Source organism: Helianthus annuus, chromosome 5 (genome assembly GCF_002127325.2).
Source record: "Helianthus annuus cultivar XRQ/B chromosome 5, HanXRQr2.0-SUNRISE, whole genome shotgun sequence".
NCBI lineage: Eukaryota > Viridiplantae > Streptophyta > Magnoliopsida > Asterales > Asteraceae > Helianthus > Helianthus annuus.
The window spans coordinates 175,033,265-175,056,955 of record NC_035437.2 but is presented as its reverse complement, the minus strand read 5'-3'; the positions used below and the strand labels follow the sequence as shown (position 1 = coordinate 175,056,955).

Here is a 23,691-nt window from a genome sequence, read left to right as displayed (position 1 = left end):
GTCATTTTACCCCCTTCTCGTAATTGGGTACCCCGCCATAAGACCCGATCACAACCACCCGTAGTGGGGCGTGATTTTTAAAAAAAATTGAAAAAAAAAACGCCCCATAACCCCCCCCCTTCCATTACACTAGGCGTTATAGGGCGTTATATTTGAAAAAAGGGTTGAGCGTTTTAATTAAAACGCTATGCACAAACATGTTTAACCAATCAATTGAGAGCACTTGTTTGACAACTTTGACTAGCCAATACTATCCATCCATTTGTTTGCTTTTTTTTTGAGTTAATTACTGTTTTCGTCCCTGTGGTTTGTCAAAAATCACTATTTCAGTCCATTAGTTTAAAAATTGCGATTTCAGTCCCTATGGTTTCACTTTCGTAACCATTTCAGTCCTTGTGGTTTCACTTTCGTAACCATTTCAATCCATTTATTCTGTTAGTACAGGGACTAAAATGGTTACAAGGTGGACTGAAATGGTTACGTAAGTGAAACCGCAGGTACTGAAATCGCAATTTTTAAACTAATGGACTGAAATAGTGATTTTTGACAAACCACAGGGACGAAAACAGTAATTAACTCTTTTTTTTTGTTTAATGATTGGAAGGGGCTTTATAAGGTATTATTCCCACTACACCACTTTTGCAATAATGCCCCATGCTGACTGGGATGACACGTGTCGGATAATGCCCCATGGTGGGGGCATTATATTTCTTCACCACTACACATGGTCTTAGAGCATTCACATTCGAACCTCCAGTTTCTAGTAATTTTCTAGAAAGTGTGTTAGAGCATTCACATTCGATCCTTCATATTTATATTTATATGAGTGAGTTCTCTTTATATTTATATGAGCGAGTTCTCTTCACATATGATGATCCTTTCGCTCCCTATAATCACATAAATATTGAACCTTCAGTTTCATGATTTTCTCATCACAAAATGAGTATACACAGGGCGTGGCTTTAGGGGGGATGGAACCCCCACCCCCCTCCCCCCCTCCTCTCGAACTTTTCGCTCAGTAGTGTTATGTATGTACGTTTCGTATAAATTTTTTAGGTATATACGTTTTCGATCCCCCGGTGTATAAAAAAGAAATTTACTTATATAGAATTTTTAGGTTCGGTGAACTTACGACCTCCCTGTGAAAATTTTCAAGCTTCGCCAAATTAACATACAAATTCTACCCAAATACACCAAACTAATTTCGTCGCTTTCGGATAAAATGGGACCAAAATCAAAGCTAAAAATCAAGACTCAAGAACATACATTATTTTGAATGAAAACATTAAATTATATAGAAATAACTAAACTTTATGTTCTTCCTGGGATTACAGACAGATTCAACATTCTTGAAGTCTATCCCCCCACAACCCACAAAAATTACCCATTAAACTTACAAAAAAAAAAAAAGACTTTCCAAAATGAATCATGAGAACCCTTTTTATCTACACATTCACTGATAAATATTTCACTTTCATCCTCTGTTTTGTGTCTATACTTCGGTTTTCGTATCTTCAGTCACAGTCCAACCCGCAAACTTCTAACACGATCCCACCTCTATCCAAAAACGGGTTGACCCGAACCCATAAAAGCGAGAAAATCGAAGCCAGCAAGATAGACCACACGATAAGAATCGTAGGAACACCGCTTTGTTTTCCCATCATACCTTTAAGGAAAGGGTAAAGATGTAAAATCACCCATATGGCAAAGAACAACCTACCGAAAAGCGGGCCCCACGACTCGTACCCGTTGCTAATCGCATCGGATATGCCCACTATCACACCGATTATGTTGATGATTAAAAGAGTTAACGGCGGAATTAACAGGGTCGTCCATTTGAACATGTATAGCTCCGAAAATTCACCGTCGTCACCCGCTTTTGAGGTAACGGTAAAATTTGTGTTGACTCCGGCTATGACTTTTAGGAGACCTTGAAACAGGGCGAAAAGATGAGACGAAACGCCACCGATCACCCAAAACTGCTCGTTTCTCCAAAGATCGTCGATCCCGACACCGCCCCATTGAATTTCTAAAATACTTGTAACCGCGATCGATAAAAACATCAGCATGAAGAGAATGCTGGCATAATTGCTTATCTGTAAACGACATAATAATCTCGTGAGCATTATTGCTTTCAACCCATTTTTATATATGAACTAGTATTTTGACCCGTCGCACGTTGCGGCAGCGTCAAAACTAAAGTTACTCGGATTTATACCGTCAAATACTTGACCCGACTCATTTCCAAACAAAATTTACGTCAAAACGTAAACCAACTGAAAATGCATATAAAAATAAGCAGGAAAACGTATTATATTTGACCTGACTCATTACCGAGAAACATTTACGTCGAAACATAAACTGACTTGGATTTATACCAAAATGTACTTGAAAATAAGCACGTAAGAAACTATTACATATTTAAGTTAAAGAATGGCTCCGCGCGTAACGGCGGCGTCGAAGTGTAAGATAACTCAAATTTCTACCGCCTAGTGAAAACGTATTATATTTGACTCTGACTCGTTTCTGAACAAAATTTATGTGAAAACATATACCAACTGAAAACGTAAATAAAAATAAGCATGGAAACGTATTATATTTGACCCACGTATATAAAAATAAACATTTGAAATGCGAGAGGGTCAAAACGACATTTTACAAGACTTTTAGAAAGTTGAGGAGTGTAAATGTATAATGATGAAAGTTGAGGGGTTCAGCGAAAAAAAAAGGAAATCACTGTAGCTACAGTGATAATATCACCCTAAAATTGTTATATATATATAGAGAGAGAGAAAGTATAATGTACTTCACGGCTTAACGTACGTTAACGTACGCGACAAGAACACAACATGCGTGATTAATATAGATAACATGCGTGATTACATTTTGATCAATGTCCATGCGTGATTATCACAAAACAAACTGATCCATGCGTTATTAATTGTTCCATGCGTGATTATAGCCCTGATCTGATGGTTACGATTGTCGCGTACGTGAAGTATGATAAGGGCTTTTGTATGTTAACCGCTCTCTCTCTCTCTCTCTCTCTCTCTCTCTCTCTATATATATATATATATATATATATATATATATAGAGAGAGAGAGAGAGAGAGAGCGGTTAACATACATTACGAGTAATCGAACTTCACGTACGCGACAATACTGACCGTCAGATCAACTTATCACGCATAGATAATTAATCACGCATGTAGCACTTATCACGCATGATGATCAATTTAACGTGCGTGATTATCAATTTAACGTGTGTGATTATATACAAGTCTGCGTGATTATATACAAAGTGCCTACATGCGTAATTAGGTTTTTTAAGTTTATAACGTGCGTGATTTTCAAATGAACGTGCGTAATTTTGTCACGTACATTAAGCCGTGAAGTACATTATACTTTCTCTCTCTCTATATATATATATAACAATTTTATATATATAATGGGTCGATTTACGCGTCTAATCCTAATGAGCCAAAAGCTTAAAGATAAAAAAATTTCTTACCTCAGGAACAATAAACTTCCCGGTGAGAAGACAAACGGCCGGAAGTGTACAATAAGCGACCAATGGAACCGAAGTCAACGGATAAACAACCGAGTTTATATACGAAAACCTTTCCAACGGTTTCAAACCGCACCCATAACCATACCAAATTGGACAATGTCGGCTAAACAAGATTTCAACCGACCCAAGGGCCCACCGAAGAACTTGGTGAAGACGGTCCGAAAGATTTATAGGAGCTGAACCCTTGAACGCGGGCCTCTTCGGAATGCAATACACCGATCGCCAGCCGTGGCAATGCATCTTGAATCCCGTTAAGATATCCTCCGTAACCGAACCGTAAATCCATCCAACCTATTTTTAAAATAATAATTAGTTACATATACCGTAAATTTTAATCATTTAATCATTTTAATTTATTCTTGTTTTTTAAATACCTCTTTTCCCCATTCGGTTTTATCTTCATAACCGCAACTTATCACATGAATGGCTTCTTTCAATAGTGATGCTGACGAGGCACCCGGAGGAACGCCTCCATCTTCCAAAAGCGTCGAAGCGATAAACACGGGAGATTGACCGAATTTTTTCTCGAATTTTATTTGAGGCATAAGCGATGACTTTTCACTATCTATTCCTACAAAAAAAAGACAATATTTTTTTATTTTACACTTACAAAATTTATAAAAAAAAAAAAAATCAAATATGGGCACCCTTTAAAGTGTTACACTTACCTTCAATTCCTTCTTCGATATTCTCTAACGCGTGTATTTGGGTAGGAGGGTCTTTGCTCTTCTTGCCCTTTGTTGACTTTTCCTTTGACTTCTTTGACTTTCCTTTCGCTTTCTTCTTTCTTGATGAACAACAACATAATAACCATTTAGGCAAGCAATTGCACGTTTTCCCGGGTGTTTTTTTCTTAGGCGGGGCGTCGTAACCATACAAAGCTTGTCTTCTAAACACGCAACCCGTTCCGACATATATCGGCCCTTGGATCCCGTCAAGCCCTTTCATATTAATCTAAAAACAACACAGAGATTAGGATGATTAGTTGATTACATCTCATGAAGATTGACTAGAAAAAGTCGGTTGGTAACTTGGTACATACATCGAAGAACACAATATTGCGATTTGAGTATCTATCGTGACGATCGATCCCATCGAACCTTTGAGGAAATTGAACGTAACAAATCTTCTTTCCGGATGTGGGGTCCATCAAGAAACACATAGATTCTCTTAGCGCTTTACTATTGTTTATGTAGTGATCACAATCGACATTGAGCATATAAGGTGCATTTGAAATAACGGCCGACACTCGGATCTTCATAAAAAAAAACACAAAAGTTAGATAATGTCCTATGAAAATGTATTTAAACAAGAATCAAGAAAAGTTTATACCAAAGCATTCATGGCACCGGCTTTCTTGTGGTGATCAAATCCGGGCCTCTTTTCACGAGAAACATAAACAAGACGTGGCAACTCATTTCCTTCTATGTCATGGACACCGTTGTTCCCAAGAAAAACCTATATTCATACAAAAAATAACGATAATGACGATAAATACAAAAAATAATTAATATTCAAATCATTATTCCAAAAAATTGAGAACTTATACTTACTTGGATCATTCCGGGATGATCCCTAACGTCATTTCCGGGCCATGGAGTACCATCTTGCATTGTCCATCCGTCTTCCGGAACCTTCTGCGCCATTGTCACAAGCCCGTTTATTCTTATCTTAAAGTCTTCGTACTCCCTCTGTGTTTCGATACGTTTAAATTTAGTACATATCCATCACCAAAACAAGAAAAAAAAAAGCGTAAACGATCAAACTTTTGACCTAGTATTTGACTTTTTTGTTATAAAGATGTGAAAAATAAACAATATATAATATATAGTTTTTTTGCTAGTCAATTAATATAAAGTCAACATGTTTGAGCTGAAAAGCCATATAATATCCGTACCTTCATAGCACGACGTTCCCGGACAAACGAGGGATGTACTTTATCCTTAAGATAATCAACTTTTTCAGCAAAATACCATTCGGGAGCTCGTGGTTCTATGTTAAATTTCTTGCAAAACGGGACCCACTTTCGTGCGAATTCAGATGTTTCCGAGAGAGCTTCAAATGTAAGCATTGCGGCACCATCATCAGAGACGTAACAAGCCACCTTGTCCACCGGATAATCCACCGCCAGGATGGATAACACCGTGTTGGCGGTAATTAGTGGTGGTTCTTTCATCGGGTCCACCGTACTCACGAAAACGTCTACGGGGGCCAATTCCGACGGCTTCCCCTCTTTCTCATACCTTAGTGACAATCGATCTAAGTATGTTTCGCGTTCGATTGGGAACCATTTTGGAAATTGGTCGAAAATCCATGATACCGCGAACCAAATCTCGCAGATGACTGATATGAGCCACAAGGGGTATGCATCGTTAACAGGGTGTAGGATTCTATAGTGGAAAAAGAGACCGAGAATCGCCATACGAATCAATATCACCATACGGTATGGATTTATCTTGCTCGAAGATATCGGTAACTTTCTTGAAAGCGGTTGCCTTCCCTCATCCATCCTATGCATAAATAACAGATAATAAGTTTCTAAAAAATTATAGCATAATAATTTGTAATCATAACAATCGAAACACGTGACACAAAAGTTGTGATTTTCGCGAGACATGAGCAGGGGCGAAGGATAAGAGGGGCGGGGAGGGGCACCCGGCCCCCCGAATTTTTCGCTCAGTAGTGTTATATATGTAGTTTTCGTATAGAAATTTGTGGGTATATACGTCCCCCCCCCCCCCCGGTTCTATAGAAATTTTTGGATATATACGTTTTCGCCCCCCCCCCCCCCCCGACCGAAAAATTCAAGCTTCGCCACTGGACATGAGGGATCTAAAAGATTATTAAACTCGATGATCATGAAGTCGTTTTCTGCTAAAAAGATTTGTTTTTTAAATCTATCAAGACTTGAGGATTAAAATGATGAGCATTATTTATGAAAAATAATACAAAATCATATTGAAGAAAAGCACTTACTTTGGCATATCGGGATCATCGACATCTCCATCGTTATGACCACCGTCACCTTGATGCTTAACCATTTGTAGTTTATCGTTTTGCCGCTTTCGCCATTCCTCCATTCTATCTTTCCATGCAACGGTTCCGTACCCGTAAACTGCCAAATCTTTCTTAGGATCCATGGGTCGAGGTGGCACTAAAACATAAAAATCCATCAATAAAGATATAAAACTTTATCCAAAAAAATCGAAACTTTACACCTTGATCATAAACTTTAACACTTACAAGAAACCGATGAAGCAGTGTCAGAAAACGGCATAGGATGAACACGCTTTGAACGATTCATAAAAGGCGGGACAATTAAAGCATGCTTGTCAGCCGAAATCCCATCATCCTATAGTAAACAAACATGATCATGTAAACCAATGATAAAAATCACAAATCTTGACTTTGACCAATGCATCGCGTACACTCTAAACTGACTCTGCTACCGATCTATACACGATTCGAATTACAAAGAAAAGAGTGACAATATATTACTACCTCTTGACCATAAGTAAGAAGAGGGATCTCGGGCTTTAGAGTGGCGTCATCCACCTCAGAACCGGCAAAACCGGAAGCGTATGGACCCCGCCCATTATTAAGATGTGCAGAAAGAACCGACTCAGCAAGATCGAACTCATTGTCCAGATCATCAAATCCCTCCTCATCTTCATCACCGTCAACCCTCGGACTCCCTAACCATGATCCAACTTATTAATCACACAAAATCTCGAAATTCAACTAAAATTTCGTTATTTGCCTACAAAAAAAAGATGACAATTGCTACCTTTGATCCGTTTAAATCGAGTTTTGCATTGAGGGCAAGCTTGATTACCCTCTCTTCTTTCGTATTCGTAGCAAGGTCTACAAATTGGAAAAGCACATTCATTGCAAGCAACAAATGGCTCACCATCAACCGTTATTTCGATTTCATCACCACAAATCTGGCATATCTGCCCACTTAATTCTTTTACAGATGTCACCTGGCCAATAAAAATTAATATTAATATCAATTTCAGATCAAGATATTAAAAAATTCAACTAATAAATCCCATATTATTGGAAATTCAAGAAAGTAACAATCTTTATTCAAATAACCTCCAAATCCAGATGAATTGTGTGAACACTAATCAACCCACCGACAGAAATAAATACAAAAAAGCACAAATTTCACTTAAAAGTTCAAGATTTTGCAAACCCATTTCAGATAAATAATATAAAGTTAAAAAAAAAAAAAAAAAAAAAAAAAACTTACTCTTCCAACTTCATCAGCATTGATTAAAACAAACTCATTCCGGTTGTGTGAACCAGCTACAAGCCGCCCTTTGGTATCCATTGAATCTTACACCAAATTACACACACACTTCACAGGGCTAATCTTTGGGAAAAACCCATCAAGAAAGTATAAAACTTTCTCTCTCTAAACTTGTGTAGGGGGTTCTTCAGTTCTCTCACTTTCTTGAAACAACAAGAAAACCCCAATTGTATAAAAACCCAGAAAAGATTTTGTTAAAATAATCAATTGGTAGGTTTGATTGTTTTGTTTCTTGATTGAGAGAAGAGAACCCAGTTGGGAGTGTGTTAAAAATCAAAACTTGTGTTGAATTTCTAGAGAGAGAAAGTGTTGAAAACTAAACGCGTAATAAAGAACGGATGCAGACCCAGACCCAGATCGGTTTGATGAGAGAAAGTTAAACAAGTATGAGTTGTAATATGAAGGAAGTGGGCCCATGTGGAGGAGGTGGTGATGGTAAGCAGGTGGGCCCCAGAAGGGTAGAACCGTAATTTCTCATGAATTTGGGGGAAATCGTCGGCTTGAATTTCATAAAGATGAACCCTTTTTGATTAACTGTCGGTGGGGTTGGAAAAGGTTAAAAATTTCAGGTTAAATTGCAAGATTTACATCAATCTTGAATTACGGTGGTTCTCCGGCGGTGGTGGTGGTGGCGACGGCGGAGAAGTGGGTAGATAGTGTCAAACTGTCAATGGTCAAAACAGGCTAGTTTTACACTTTACGCACAAGGTTATATAAGAGTTAGAGCTTAAGACACTATTGGGTCACGTGCAATCCATATGTTTAGTTTTATAGATCTTAGATTTTTTTGGTTTCTTTAAGACTTTTTAACTTTCTAATTTTTTTACATTTTTCTCGAATAACAAAACTTCTATATAAATTTAAACTAGGTTAGAACCCGTGTATTACACGGGTTGAATAAATGCAATATTATATACCAAATAATAAAAAAATATATATTTAAAAATCTCGTTTATTACACGGGTTGAATAAATACAATTTTATATACCAAATAATAAAAAAAAAGTTGCATTTTGATGCGCGATGGATATGGTGATTGTGAAGATGGTTCTTAAAAAGAAGATATGTTATTCAACAAGCAAATCAACATCTATTTGAGTGATAAAATATTTGTACCAATTCCGACAAATTGATTTATAAATTATGTAATAAAATTGACATTAATTTTTTTAGTAATGAAAATAAAAATATTTCATATATTAATACAAAATTTGATTTTCGTGATAAATAATTTGTTTTATTTAAAAATATCTTAAATTAACAATTTAATTTTTAGAATCATATTTTATTAGAAAAATAGAAGAATGGTATTCAAAATTTAAAGTAGGATGAAATTTAATATTAGTTTATTATTCATTTATTTATTTAATTAATATAAGATAAGTTTAGAAGTGAGTCGAGAGGTGTTACACATTAATGTTTTATTATATAGTATATGATAAATATATATTTATATTGATATAAATAGATTATTATATTGTAGTAAAATTTGTTAACAAAGTCTCAATAAATTTAACCCTTTATTTAAAACTTGTAAATGTAATGAAGTCTCAATAAATTTAACCATTTATTTAAAACTTGTAAATGTAGAAATGATAAATAATATTAGTTAATTTTATTTTAGGTTTCGTAAAATTTATTTGATACCAAACTAAACAAAAAGTTCAAATATATAGTTAATATCAAGAGTAAATTACGATTTTGGCCCTGTGGTGATATCACTTTTACTATTTTAGCCAAAAAACAAATTTTTAACATCTGAGCCCATAACGTCTTTTTTTCTAACCCTTTTGGCCCCTACCAAAAGGGTTAGAAAAAAAAAGACGTGGGTCCAAAAGGGTTAGAAAAAAAGGACGTTGAGGACTTAGATGTTAAAAAATCATTTTTGGGCTAAAAGGATAAAAGTGATATAACCACATGGGCCAAAATCGTAATTTACTCTAATATCAAATTAGATAACTAAGTTTGAATTTGAAGTAAATAGATAAATATAAAAGTAATAATTAAACTAAATAATATTTAGTAGGAGAATTATCTATAATTAATTAGAAGAAATTATATTAAAATTATAATTATCCATAAGACATGGCCTAATATGATGACAAGTGTCCTCAAAGTGGTTTCTTTTATTATATGTATATATATATTCTTTTATATTTTTTTCAAACAGCAAAACTTCTATATAAAATATAAAAACCGGGTTAGCAAGAAACTAGGACCCGAAATTACAAAATTACATCCCGAATGTTAAAGTCTCTCCATATTTCCCAAACGAAATTGTAAATTTTAGATCTACTACTCTCAAAAAGAAAAAGACTCTTCTTTGATGATGTTCGTCGTTCGATTGAAGTAACTTTGTCGATCGTTGAAGGTTTTTTTGTTTCTCGCTTTCCAAATCTCTCATCATGTATCCTTTGTATAAAACTGAAAAAAATAAAAAAATTACACTACATAGATGGGGTTGAGGGGTATTTTTACACTAAGGAGACGGAGTTGAGGGGTATCCCGTGCTACTCCTTCTACACTAGCTCCGACCCTACCTACCATAGTAACAAATTTTGTATTCCCCCCCCCCTCCTAAAGCAACAAATCACTCTCTCTCAACCAAAACCTCCCAATGTCGTCGTCCCTTATCATCTTCGATCACATTCTGTCACACTCCAACCGATGACGGAAACATCAAGTCGGGACGTAATAGATTGCACAAAGACGCCATAACACTCAATTTGCGACAATACATTAAGATTCAAAATTTCATTCTTATTTTATCGAGCAACACGATACATTGTTCAAAGAAAAGAAGACCATTGGAATTTTCATAACTAAACATCAAAATGCATTAGTAAATTTGACGAATATTTAAATCTGACCTTAGTAGTTTTCTTGTGATAGCATCATCAAATATTTCTTGCAACATGTATGAAATATCTGCCAACACAAATTATGTTAGTGAGCATACTAGTTTGTCTACATAGCATATAAAGAATGAGTCTCAAATCAACATGCTTAAAGTATACTAAATCATGTAATATACTAGCATGCAATATAGTAATACCAATTCAAAGTTTGATAAAAATGAAACTAATACCTTATCATCGAAGTAAATAAGGCCGTAAATAATAACTTAACAATGACTCACAAAACGGGCGGTGTGCTAATCCTATATCACTATACATGTTAAAGGAGGCTTGCAAGGTTAATCATAGATAGCTAAGCATAAGTACAATCTAGCATGTATTCACAATTAGCATAACAAATAAGCATGTTTAAGGTTGAGTGTTTGAATAAATTTGTTTGTATGTGAGTGTGTTTGTGTGTTTAGTATGGATACATGTTGCAACCAAAATAGTGTTTAAATTAGCATAACAAATAAGCATGTTTAAGGTTGAGTGTTTGAATAAATTTGTTTGTATGTGTGTGTTTGTGTGTTTGGTATGGATACATGTTGCAACCAAAATAGTGTTTAAACGTAAAAGAGTCTAGTAGAAACTCATGGTTTGTGAAAAAATTCCACAAAAAGCAAGTGAACTGTAGTATACATTGCAATCAAAGAAAAAGTTTATTTGTAATAGTTTCATTAAACAAAAGTTATGCAACCCAAAAAATAAAGTCATATTTTACATTAATTAAAAATCATTACAAGTACCAAACTTTAAGCTAAAGCTTTTTTTTTTTTTTTGAAAAGTAAACTTCATTAACCAAACGCCAGACCTCAAACCGAGGCGGCAACCAAACAACAAAAACATTACATAATTACAAATTTACACCAGTTGTCCCACGAAACCTTTAACGATTTAGATCTACTATGTAACCACAAAAAACCCACCGACTTAATCTCACTAATAATACCTCCTATACTTATTGGCTTGCTACTAAAAATCATTTCATTTCTAGCTCTCCAAATGCTCCAACACGCTACTCTTATGACACCTTTAACCACTTCCTTCTTTCCACTGTTCAGCCCACAAAAATCATGAGCTTCCAACAAATCTTTGATCGAAAAAACCACCATGTTAGGAATGTTGCACCATCTACACACCTGTTGCCATATGACTGTCGCGACGCAACACGAAGTGAAAAGATGCTCGGCTGATTCGTCTTCATCACCGCACATAACACACCGCATATCAATCCCCGGAATATTTCTTTTTTGGAGAGCATCCATCGTCGCAAGTTTGTTGATACCGAGCCTCCAAACGAACACGTTACATTTAATCGGGAGCCATTTAAACCACTCAGGAACATAATCAAAAGATTGACCATTCCCACCTTTGAGTAATCTTTTCATACCCCCCACCTTAAAGTCTTTATCCGCAGCCCCGATCCATTCCCACTTATCCCTATCGCCGATTAATTCCTTACCCAATAGTAAACTGCATAAGTCGACAAGCTCATTAACCTCCAATTCCAACCACATCGGCCTTCTCCAATCCCAAACAAAACTCGACCCAAGCGGGCCACCCGCTAACCTCTCGCACACTTTACACCTTTTGTTCACCTCTAAACTAAACAACAACGGAAACTTCTCTTTCAAAGGTTCGTTAGCACACCACGGGTCAAGCCAAAACGCGATATCCTCTCCATTCCCGATACTTCGTTTAAAAAAATTCCTTAGAGGAACATCATTGATCCTAGTTTTCACCAACACACTCGAAATAATATTCCAAATCCCACCAAGAGATTTATTTACTGGGAACATTTCCCAGTTAGTTCTGGTACAATGAATGGCTTCGACCACTTTTACCCATAATTTATCCTTATCTACTTTGAACCGCCAGCCCCATTTGGACAGCAGAGCCACGTTAATGTGCTTCAGTTTACTCAGCCCCAATCCACCCCTCTCTTTTGAAATCGCCACATGGTTCCAGGCAACCCAATGAATCTTGCCTCTACTTTCACCTCCACACCATAAGAACTTTCTGATCTTTGCTTCTAAATCATTAACAACCTGAGCCGGGGCCTTATAGAGCGAAAAATTAATAATTAGGCAAACTCTCCAAAACCGATTTTATTAAAGTGATCCTACCACCCACTGACAACGTCTTCGCCTTCCAAACAGACAATCTGGAATCGAAAACATCGTACACCGGTCTCCAATTCGCCACCCTATTCATATTAGCTCCAACCCATAAACCAAGATATTTAAACGGAAACTTGTCGGCTTGACACCCAATATAACCCGCCATGGAAGATAACTCCGAGCTATCAACTTCAATGCCAAAAAGGCTAGATTTAGCTAAGTTAATCTTTAAACCCGAGCATAAATGAAAAATCCGCAACACACGAACCACGTTTTCAATATTTTCTTTAGACCATTCCCCTAAAATTATGGCATCGTCCGCATAAAACAGGTGAGACACCGACGGCCCATTTCCAGGCGTACAAATACCGGACACAACCCCATTGCTCTTAGCTTTATCGAACATCACTGAAAGAGCCTCCATGACCAAGATGAATAGAAAAGGAGAAATAGGATCACCTTGTCTAATACCTTTGGAGAACTGGAATTCAAATGTCGGCGACCCATTAACCAATACTGAAGCTCTAGCCAACTGAATAATACCTCTAATCCACGAACACCATTTTTCAGGAAAGCCCATTTTACCCAAGATCGACACCAAGAAGTTCCAGTTGACATTGTCGTACGCCTTCTCAAAATCAATTTTTAGAAAGAATACCTTCTTTTTCCTCTTTTTGCAACAATTATATAACTCATTAACCAGCAACGGCCCGTCAAGAATAAAATTACCTTTTAGAAACGCAGATTGTGATTCCGACACCACCGACCCAATAACTCTTTTCAGACGGTTCGCCAAAACTTTCGAAACCAACTTACTAATCACGCCAATCAGGCTAATCGGCCTATAATTATTTAACCCCACAGGATCTTTTAATTTTGGAATCAAAGTGATAAACGACGAGCCACAACCCACATTGAGGGCTCCATCCACGAAGAAGTAGTCCATAACCTCCTTAAAATCCTTCTCGAAAAGGTGCCAGAATTTTTTAATAAACTTCATGTTAAGCCCATCCGGACCGGGTGCCTTTTCATCGCCACACTCTTTCAACGCCTCCTTTATTTCAGCCAAAGCAAACGGTTCCACCAACCAAGATTTATCTTCCTCCTTCAATTGAGAAAAACCATCACCCAACATCGACGGTCTCAAAGGGATGTCTTCTCTAAACCTTTTCCGAAAAAAAGACATAATTTCTTTTTTAATTAAGCTCAGCTTTGTGACCCAATCCCCGTCAATGAAAAGCCCTTGAATCTGATTTTTCGCTTTTCTAAAGTTGATATACATATGAAAAAACCTCGAATTTTCATCTCCGTCGAGCGCCCACATAGTTCTCGACCGTTGTTTTAAGTCTAACGCTCTTCTTCTTTCGACTTCCAATATGGCCTTTTTATTTTCAACCAAAGACCATTCTTCATCCTCCGCAAGCTCCCGATCCTCCATAATACCTTCAAGCACTTCTATTTCACCCAACGCCCTATTAACTTCCTCTCCTTCTTTAGTCATCATCAAATCTCTCCACTCTTTAACCCTCCTCTGAATAACATTGAACTTATTTATTAGTCTCAAGTCCGGAGGGCCATTAAAACCAAACTGCTCGACCGCCTTCTCCACCGCTTCCACATAACCAGGCTTATCCATCCAAGAATTGAACACTCTGAACGGCTTAGCCCCAAAATTCCTAGCTTTAGACAGCAAAATTAGCGGGCTGTGGTCAGAATAAACAACGGGCAAGGCCCTCAAAGTCGCTTCTGGCCATAAATTGAAAAATTCCGAGCAAACTAAAAAACGATCAATCTTGCTAAGCTTTTTACCATTTTCTCTAACGCACGTGTACTGTCCCCCTTTCATCTCATACTCCAGTAACCCATTTTGACTAATAAACGCATTAAAATTATTTGAACAAGCAATTTTGAAACTAGAATTTTTTCTTTCACTTGGCACTCTAACAGCATTAAAGTCCCCAGCCACTACCCACAAACCGATATTATGTTCCATAATCCCAGCGATTTCAGCCCACAACGATTGCTTCGCGATAACCCTTTGAGGGGCGTAAACGTCAACAACATTAACCACCTTATTGCTTCCTTTCAACTTCCCGGTAATCATAAGAAAAAACCTGTTTTTGACCGAACTAATCAATTCAAAACACCCACTGTCCCAAATGCATAAAAGACCTCCTGATTGCCCGACCGAGCCGACAAATTCCGACCCACAATCACCTCTCCCCCATAAATTACTGATATCCACATTAGACACCTCTTCCTTCTTCGTTTCCTGAATCAAAATGAAGTCGATTTTGAGTCCAGGTTAAACTTTAAGCTAAAGCTTGTTTAACCTGGACTCAATTCAAACCTTTTGAAATCAATCACGAGTAATTCAAGAGTGCTCATTTACTTCATTACCTGTTCATAGCATGCGCCGTTCATTGCATTGCAACCATGGGTATCAACACTACGATATTACGACAATAAAGAATTAGTTACATCGTTTGTATTCGGGGTTTACTTATTTTACCATTTCACATGTATTTTTTTAGAAATTACACCATGGGTATCAACTTTTACAAATTGTTTGATCATTAGTACCTTCACTTGTATAATTAATTAATTACATGACTAGTAGCTATGATGTATTAATGATGAAATGATTTTATAAAAGTTGATACCGATTGTGTAATTTTCAAAAAATAGAAATAAAAATCGCAAAATAGGCAATCCACAAGTACTAACCATGTCATTATTACAACAATACAGATAAAAAATATGAAAATTTTAAAACTTAACCCATCAATATCATAGAAATAATAAGAAAATGAATTTAAGACAGATAAAAACACAAAATTTATAAAGGAAAAGCATGTCCATGAACAAACTCAACCAACAACAAAACTCATGCCAACAAAACTGGTCTCTTAAAACATTAAAACCAACATAACAGTACTTCAATGGCAACAAAACCTTCTATCACAACTGACCAAACAAGACATTATAAGAACAAATCATTTTCTTATGCCTTCTGGCGGTTGTAGAACTTGAGCTTCTCCTCTGCGGTCTGGAAACGACCATGACCGAATTTGGATGAGGTGTCGATGAACTTGAGTTTGATCTCTTCAAGAGCCAAACGTGACGTTTGCGCAAGCAATGATTGACGAAGAGTAACCACCCTCTTCTTGGGCCCCACGCAACAACCTTTGATCAACAAGTAGTCATCCTTCACCACACCATAGTGAGGGAAACCACCCATTGGAGTTATGTCTTTCTCAGTCCTGTAATAAATATCATATGTTTATATTATATATATTATATAATAAATAATAAATCTGCTATTTTGTCAAATCAACAAACTTTGGCCACTAAACTTTGAAAAATAAACAACTTTAGCCCTTCAACTTTGATAATAAACAACTTTAGCCCCTCAACTTTAATAATGACCTGTTTAGCCCCTTAACTAAAACATCCAACAACTTTGACTCTCACGAGTTGCTTATTGTTAGGGCTGCAAACGAACCAAACGTTCGGCAAACAGTTCGTGAACCGTTCGACAGGAAGTTTGTTTGTGTTCGTTCGTTTATTAAACAAACGAACACAAACAAGAAATTTCGTTCGTTTAGTTAAATGAACAAACATGAACAGAGGTCGTGTTCGTTCGTTTATGTTCGTGAACGTTCGGTAACGTGTCCGTTTGTGTTCGATAGTTCATTAGTGTTTTTAGTTTTTATATTTATTTAAATAATTCAAAATTCCGACAAATTAAATATATCTAATAAGTGTCAGGGTATTATGTACTCTGTTCATGAAACGATTGTTTGTGTTCTTTTGTTTCTATTTATGTTCATGAACATTAGTTTGTGCTCATTTGTGTTCGTCAACGTTCGTATTTTGTTCATTGCCTAAAATTAACAAACAAACACAAACGAACACGAACAAGTTCATTTCCTTAACAAACAAACACGAACATAAAATCTCGTTCGATAAGTGTTCGTGAACGGTTCGCGAACACATATATTTCTTAACAAACGAACACGAACAAGGTCTTGTTCGTGTTCGTTTGGTTCATTTGCAGCCCAACTTATTGTTATCTACGTTTTGAACCCGCTGCGGAGCTCTGGTAACCCACTAGTTACAAAAAAACGGAAATGAAATCAAAATTAAAATTTTAAAACAAATAAACCACTTTAGCCCTTCAACTTTGATAATAAACAACTTTAGCCCCTCAACTTTAATGACATGTTTAACCTTAACCCCTCAACTTTAACAATGACCTGTTTAGCCCCTTAGCTAAAACATCAAACAACGTTGACTCTCGCAATTTGCTTATTGTTATCTACGTTTTGAACCCGCTGCGGAGCTCTGGTAACCCACTAATTACAAAAAAAAAAAACAGAAATGAAATCAAAATTAAAATTTTAAAACAAATAACGAACCTGTCAAACTCGGTAAGAGCGGTATGGGATTCTTGACCGGTTTTACCAAGCTTGTAAATCTTTTTGTTCATTTCGGTACGGTGATGGTATCCGTTTTGACCAGCTCTGGCAACGGTAAATGACACTCTGGCAGGATGCCATGCTCCGATACATGCAACCTTACGAAGACCTCTGTGAGTCTTACGTGGCAAACGGGTCACACCCCAACGGGTCACAACACCTTCGTAACCTTTTCCCTTTGTGACACCAATGATGTCAATCATTTCATCCTTCTGGAAAACAGCATCGATCGGGATTTGCTTCTCGAAAAACCCGTATGCGAAGTCAACCTTTTGAGCAACGGTTCCGCCGTTGACTTGAATTTCCATAAGATGTGCCTTCTTTTGCTTCAATCCCTTCATTTTTCTTATCTGTGCAAAAAAAAAAAACATGTTCATTAGAATAAACACATGTTACAAAAACATGTTTCGGATATTAAGAGTAAACTGCCATTTTGGTCCCTGAGGTTTGGTCCCTTTTGCCACTTTAGTCCAAAACTCAAACCTTTTGCATCTGGGTCCCTGTGGTTTCAGTTTTATTGCCATTTTGGTCCAAAAATGAAATCAGGTCATATTTGTCTTATAAAATGCTGCAATTTTGTCATTTTCCTTAGGGGCAAATCAGGTCATATTTGTCTTATAAAATATGGTATTTATTTATAAAAAAAAGAAATGATCATTTTGCCTCTGCGGAAAAGGACAAAATAGCATGATTTTATAAGACAAATATGACCTGATTTCCTTTTTGGACCAAAATGGCAATAAAACTGAAACCACAGGGACCCAGATGTAAAAAGTTTGAGTTTTGGACTAAAGTGGCAAAACTGACCAAACCACAGGGACCAAAATGGCAGTTTACTCGGATATTAAATACGAGATTTTTACCTGAGTGTGAGCTAAGACTCTGATAACGGTTGCGTATTTCTTCATTTTCTCCAACTGGGATTGAATGTCTTTTTTGCCCTCGTCGGATTCAAACTTCTTGGAGTATTTAGTGAACGCCTTCTTCTTGGACTTGCACCAGTTCTTGTAGAACCGCCTCTTCACGTCTTCGCTCAGATGCTGGGCCCACACAGTGTTCAAAGATCGAAGCCCACGTGGCGTCTTGACGTAGGCCACCACACCGACAACTACCATTGGTGGCGTCTCGATGATGGTAACGGCCTCACATGTTTCCTTCTTGTGAAGCTCTACGTATCAAAACCCATCATAAGCATTTAAAATAATTGTTGTAAATTGATTTTAAAAAAAGAGTTAATTACTGTTTTCGTCCTTGTGGTTTGTCAAAAATCACTATTTCAGTCCATTAGTTTAAAAATTACGATTTTAGTCCCTGTGGTTTCACTTTCGTAACCATTTCAGTCCACCTCGTAACCATTTCAGTCCCTGTACTTACAGAATAAATGGATTGAAATGGTTACGAAAGTGAAACCACAGGGACTGAAATGGTTACGAAAGTGAAACCACGGGGACTGAAATCACAATTTTTAAACTAATGGACTGAAATAGTGATTTTTGACAAACCACAGGGACGAAAACAATAATTAACTCTTAAAAAAATAAAAAAAGTGTTTATAAACGTAGAAAAGCGTTTTACTTGATCCGGGTTTCTCGACCTCTCTGACGATATGGGTCATACCCGCCTTGTAGCCCAAGAAAGCAGTTAGCTTGCAAGGTTTGGTTGGGTCATCCTTGGGAAAAGCCTTCACTGAAAAACACAAATTGAAAAAATAAATGATGAGCAATGCTACTTTATATATAACTTATATTTCAACTGTTATTATAAATAAGATGATTTTATATACAACTCGGGATGAGCACGGTACCGTTCGGTACCGAAAGTACCGATACTGAAAAACGGGAAAAGTGGGTACCGGTACCGAATATACTGGTTCGGTACCGGTACTTACCAGTGTTTTACCCGTAAATACCAGTACCGGAAAACGGAGAACGTGGGTACAGATACTGGTACCGAATATACCCGGTACGGTTCGATACCGGTACCAAGGAAAAGACGACAATTTAACTTTTAATTTGAATATATAACAAAACAAATTCCCACATTAAAAGGACTTTCAATAAAAAATGTTCGTTTGGAATAACGAACAAATATAAACGAACAAACATAAACGAACACATAACATTTTGTTAACGAACAAACACGAACAAGAAAAAATCAGTGTAAAGTTAAGTGAACTAATTAAAGTGCCCTATTTCTGATTGATAATCAAAATATTTAATTTTTAAGTTTAACCTACAAAATGAATAAATTAAACCCAGAATATAATTAACATTTGTAGTATCAATCATGAATTCATACATATATATATTTAAACAGATGACCGCATTGATAAAATCTTAATAATAAACAGAAAAATGAAAAAAAAAAGAAAAAGAAAAAAAAGAATACCTTTTCCTCTGTGGCGAGCAGCACGCTTCCTGGGAAGAAATCCAAGAGAACCATGTCTGGGGTGCTCAAACTTCCTGTGCGACATCCTTCTCCTTCACCTATTAATAATCAATTACGAACATCGGTTAATTAATAACACCAGATTCTAATGATAATTTCTACAGCTCTAAATCAATGTAACACATAACGATAACAACATAAAAATGAAAGTTAGGGTTTTCAATAACCTGCTGCTGCTGCTGCTGGGAAGAAAGGCGTGCGGCGAGAAAGACTAAAACCCTAACTGGTTCGTAAAATTAATATAACCACATGAACATCCGAAAGTAAACCCATAAGCCCATAAAGCCACAAGCCCATATTAAATGTCCTCCAGGGTTAAAACTTAAAAGTGTTTTCATCACAATCAAACCGGGTTTTTTTAATACCGGGTTCCGAGTACGGGTATAACCGGGTTTTGACTTTTTGGGTATTTGTTATACCTGGGTCAGGTTCGGGTCCAGGTATTGGCCATAAAATATATAACATGTGTACCCGGGTTTGGGTTTTCAAGACCCGGGTATTCTAATACCCTATTTCTGGGTCCGGATAGAATTCAGGTATTGATCCGGTACGGTTTGGGTTCAGGTATAGATCGGGTTTTCCGATTCATTTTTTTTGCATAAAACATAGAAATATAATGGAAACATTTATTTATATATATTGTATGCTTTGAAATACGCCTAAAAGAACCTCACACAAACTCTAAAAGTTTAAAAAAACTATTGTACACAACGGGTCCGGGTATGACGAAAATCCGGTTACAGGTATTACGACAACCTGGTTACAGGTATTACGCAAACCCGGTTACGAGTGTTACGAAAACCCGGGTACGGGTATTACGAAAATCCGAGTACGCTGAAAACCTGGTACAAACCGGGTACGAAAAAACCCGAGTTCGGGTATTGAACAAAATATGCGTACTCGATCCCTACCCTATGGGTAGGGTCGGGTTCGGGTTCAGGTTTAAGAAACCCGGTTTTTCTAATACCCGGGTTTGAGTTTTTTTCCGGGTTCAGGTTTTTTGTGCACCTCTAGCCATAAGCGTTCAAATTCTAAAAAGTGCTTTTAAAAATATAATATTGAATTACAATATATATCTTGAAGACACAAACATAACTTGTAGCCATAAAATATTTCAAAAATTCACTTTTGTTAAAAAGAAATTGGTTATACCAATACATCGCCCCCTTCTCGTAATCAGGTTATTTTTTTGGTGGAGCGTTATTCATATCTCGGGTGAAAGAGTTAGGATTTCAAAACATGACATGAATACCATTATAATTAGAGTTAATTGCTCGGATGGTCCCTATGGTTTCATGTTTTTTCACGTTTAGTCCCCACCTTTTGAAAATATCATGTATGCTCCCTACGGTTTGTCATTTTGTTACTCGGATAGTCCCCCAACATTTACTCTGGGGACTATCCGAGTAACAAAATGACAAACCATAGGGAGCATACTTGCTATTTTCAAACTAACTGACATCTACTCAGGGACTATCCGAGTAACAAAATGACAAACCATAGGGAGCATACCTGCTATTTTCAAAAGGTGGGGACTAAACGTGAAAAAACCTGAAACCACAGGGACCATCCGAGCAATTAACTCTTATAATTATAAATAACTAATAAAATCACCACAAAATTAGTTATTAGGTAATCATGGAAAGGTTGGTTGAGCTGCTATACCATTTTGTGAAGAAATTGGTCAAGTTGAAGTGGGCATCATAAGATGGAAAATGTCCTTGAAAGAGTGAACAAACCACTATGAATGGTCTTACAAAACATTGTTTTCAATCTCAGACCATTGGGTATGGGGGAGGATAGTCTCCAAAGGACTATCCTCCACATAAGCGTCACGTAGGCAAAGGAGAAGGACCCTTCCCTTGAAAACTATCTAAGGATGTGGGGATGCTCCTCCTTCATGTTTTTATTATTATTATTTATTTAATTTAATTAATTAATGAAAACAAAGTAAATAAAAATAAAAAAGTTACATTTAAATAAAACCTAAAAAAAACAACCTAAAGTTACATTAAATAAAAAAAACACACCTAAAAAAAAACCTAAAGTTACATTTAAATTAAAAAAAAAACATACTTAAAAAAAACCTAAAGTTACATTTAAAAAAACAACTACACTCCCCCACTCCATTTTTTCCTAATTTTGTCCTTCATCATTTGTAAAATGGGACGGTCTTCCGGTGGATAGGAGCTAAGGTCGGTGGTCATTATTTTCCATTCCTCCAACTCCTGCGCTTCATATTGCTTTTTTAGCTTCTCCTCGGCTAGTTTTTTTTTAATATTTACCTTCTCGGTTTGCATGTCGTTAAAGATTTCCTTGAATGATTTTAACTCCGCCATAACACCTTCCAACCTCGAACCACCACCACTTCCTGATGCGGCTTGTTTCCTTTTTTCAGCCGCTATTTTTTTACTTTTGTCCCTTCCTGGGGGACGTTCTCCATCTTCAATCGGCTCCTCCTCATAGTCGGGCTCGTCGTTGATATTTATTTGGCAACGACCGGTTGAGCCTCCAACGCTATAACTTCCTGACTCGGAAGTTTTAGACCGTTTCGTTGCTCGTTTCGCTTGTGCAACCTCATGTTGACATCCCTTCCATTTTGGGTGATCCTTTACAACTAGCCAAGCACGGACATGTGGGAAAGGAGCTTTGCTCTCATTTTCGTATAAACGCACCGCTTCATTGAAAACATTTTTGTGGTTCCACCCACTCGGTTTGTTGGCGCGCGTTGTGTTATAAAACCCACAAAAGCGGTTGATCAACGTATTCATCTTGCGCCACTTCGAGCTGATAGAATCAATGGTTCTGTACTCGCCTTGTTCCATAAGCCCGTGGAATATATCAAGGGCTTTTTGCCAAAACGAATCGCTTAGTTGATTGTTACCTACAAGTTAGTAATAATAATAATAATAATATTTTGTAAGAAAAATATAGTGTACAAATAAATATTTAACAAACAACAATAAAAATATACAAATAATATTTAATAATAACAATAAAAATATAATGTACAAATAATATTTAATAACAATAATAATATAAGAATAATAATATTTTACCGACTATAGGAGACGTTGAAGAGTTAATATATGCTTTCGCCAACGCCTCTTCCTCAATTTTTGTCCATTGTTGCATTTGTTTGCCCGGTGCGTCTTCCTTTTTACCCTTTCCCTTTTTATTTTTCTTTATTGAAGGTTCAGGTTGTGTTTCTGGCACAACCTCTATCTCATCATCTTGCTCCTCGATTTGTGTTTGAGGTGCTTGTGGCATGTTGGGTTGTTGCATTTGATATGGGTTGAACGACATGTTGGGTTGTTGCATTTGCATTGGGTTGAACGGCATGTTGGGTTGTTGCATTTGCATTGGGTTGAACGGGTATTGGTTGAAAGCGTTTGGCATTTGTTGGTAACCCGCAAAAGCGTTGTCCATTACGGGTGTGTAGCCGGATGACGAAAACGGGTGTGAACTTAAGTTGGGATTATTTGGGTTGTAGGGATCCATAATTTTTTTAAAGGTTGGGAGAGGTTTTTTTTTATAAAAATGGAAGAAAAGTGGGAGTAGTTTGGTAAAAAAGTGGGGTGAAAAGGGGTTGAATTTATAGTGGTGGGGTAATTTTTTTTTTTTTAAATGTTGCAAGTTACCGTTTCAGGGCCCACCCCATTCAAAAAGCTGGCCCGTCTCTAACGTCCAAATTCGGACGGATAAGCCGTGCCGGGCCCCAAGAGGGCGGTGTTTGACGAGGCTAAAGGGGTGGGATGGCCCTCTGCCGTTCCCCACACCCAATGGTCTCATAATAAGCAATTATATGGCCAACATATTAGTTTGAGTTTGACCAAAACATGATGCAAATTTGCAA

The 23,691-nt window shown here is 36.9% G+C and overlaps 3 protein-coding genes across 4 annotated transcripts; all 3 read right to left on the bottom strand.

Annotated features, from left to right (window-relative positions):
* Nucleotides 1–1,241: 1,241 nt before the first annotated feature.
* LOC110942290 (cellulose synthase A catalytic subunit 5 [UDP-forming]) lies at nt 1,242–8,344 on the bottom strand. Its single transcript, XM_022184028.2, has 13 exons — nt 7,827–8,344; nt 7,359–7,554; nt 7,073–7,266; nt 6,815–6,923; nt 6,548–6,725; nt 5,469–6,081; nt 5,125–5,262; nt 4,904–5,029; nt 4,614–4,826; nt 4,240–4,525; nt 3,946–4,142; nt 3,512–3,862; nt 1,242–2,096 (listed from the first exon to the last, which is right to left on the bottom strand). Exons 1-13 carry the CDS (start codon nt 7,905–7,907, stop codon nt 1,515–1,517), a joined length of 3,264 nt encoding a protein of 1,087 aa, XP_022039720.1. The 5' UTR covers nt 7,908–8,344; the 3' UTR covers nt 1,242–1,514.
* A 7,376-nt stretch (nt 8,345–15,720) lies between these two features.
* LOC110942292 (60S ribosomal protein L3-1) lies at nt 15,721–20,147 on the bottom strand. Of its 2 annotated transcripts, none has more exons than XM_022184030.2 (6): nt 20,003–20,147; nt 19,776–19,873; nt 18,963–19,073; nt 18,251–18,555; nt 17,328–17,737; nt 15,721–16,169 (listed from the first exon to the last, which is right to left on the bottom strand). In XM_022184030.2, exons 2-6 carry the CDS (start codon nt 19,858–19,860, stop codon nt 15,911–15,913), a joined length of 1,170 nt encoding a protein of 389 aa, XP_022039722.1. In that variant the 5' UTR covers nt 19,861–19,873; nt 20,003–20,147; the 3' UTR covers nt 15,721–15,910. The 2 variants fall into 2 exon arrangements, with proteins under 2 accessions (XP_022039722.1, XP_035846323.1); XM_035990430.1 differs by having other exon boundaries at nt 19,776–19,876; nt 20,003–20,127.
* Nucleotides 20,148–21,946: 1,799 nt separating this feature from the next.
* LOC110944179 lies at nt 21,947–22,660 on the bottom strand. Its single transcript, XM_022185892.2, has one exon. It carries the CDS (start codon nt 22,658–22,660, stop codon nt 21,947–21,949), a length of 714 nt encoding a protein of 237 aa, XP_022041584.2.
* Between the last annotated feature and the right edge of the window lie 1,031 nt (nt 22,661–23,691).

What these genes read in the sequence shown, in the direction of transcription:
- LOC110942290 (XM_022184028.2), bottom strand. Translation starts at nt 7,907, where the DNA reads ATGGATACCAAAGGGCGGCTTGTAGCTGGTTCACACAACCGGAATGAG. An exon ending in TCGATTTAAACGGATCAAAG is followed by an intron (nt 7,267 to 7,358) that starts GTAGCAATTGTC and finishes GATCATGGTTAG; the next exon opens with GGAGTCCGAGGGTTGACGGT. An exon ending in CCGGTGCCATGAATGCTTTG is followed by an intron (nt 4,827 to 4,903) that starts GTATAAACTTTT and finishes TTTTTTATGAAG; the next exon opens with ATCCGAGTGTCGGCCGTTAT.
- LOC110942292 (XM_022184030.2), bottom strand. Translation starts at nt 19,860, where the DNA reads ATGTCGCACAGGAAGTTTGAGCACCCCAGACATGGTTCTCTTGGATTT. An exon ending in TGCTCGCCACAGAGGAAAAG is followed by an intron (nt 19,074 to 19,775) that starts GTATTCTTTTTT and finishes TGTGTTTTTCAG; the next exon opens with TGAAGGCTTTTCCCAAGGAT. An exon ending in GGTCGAGAAACCCGGATCAA is followed by an intron (nt 18,556 to 18,962) that starts GTAAAACGCTTT and finishes TTTGATACGTAG; the next exon opens with AGCTTCACAAGAAGGAAACA.
- LOC110944179 (XM_022185892.2), bottom strand. Translation starts at nt 22,660, where the DNA reads ATGGAACAAGGCGAGTACAGAACCATTGATTCTATCAGCTCGAAGTGG.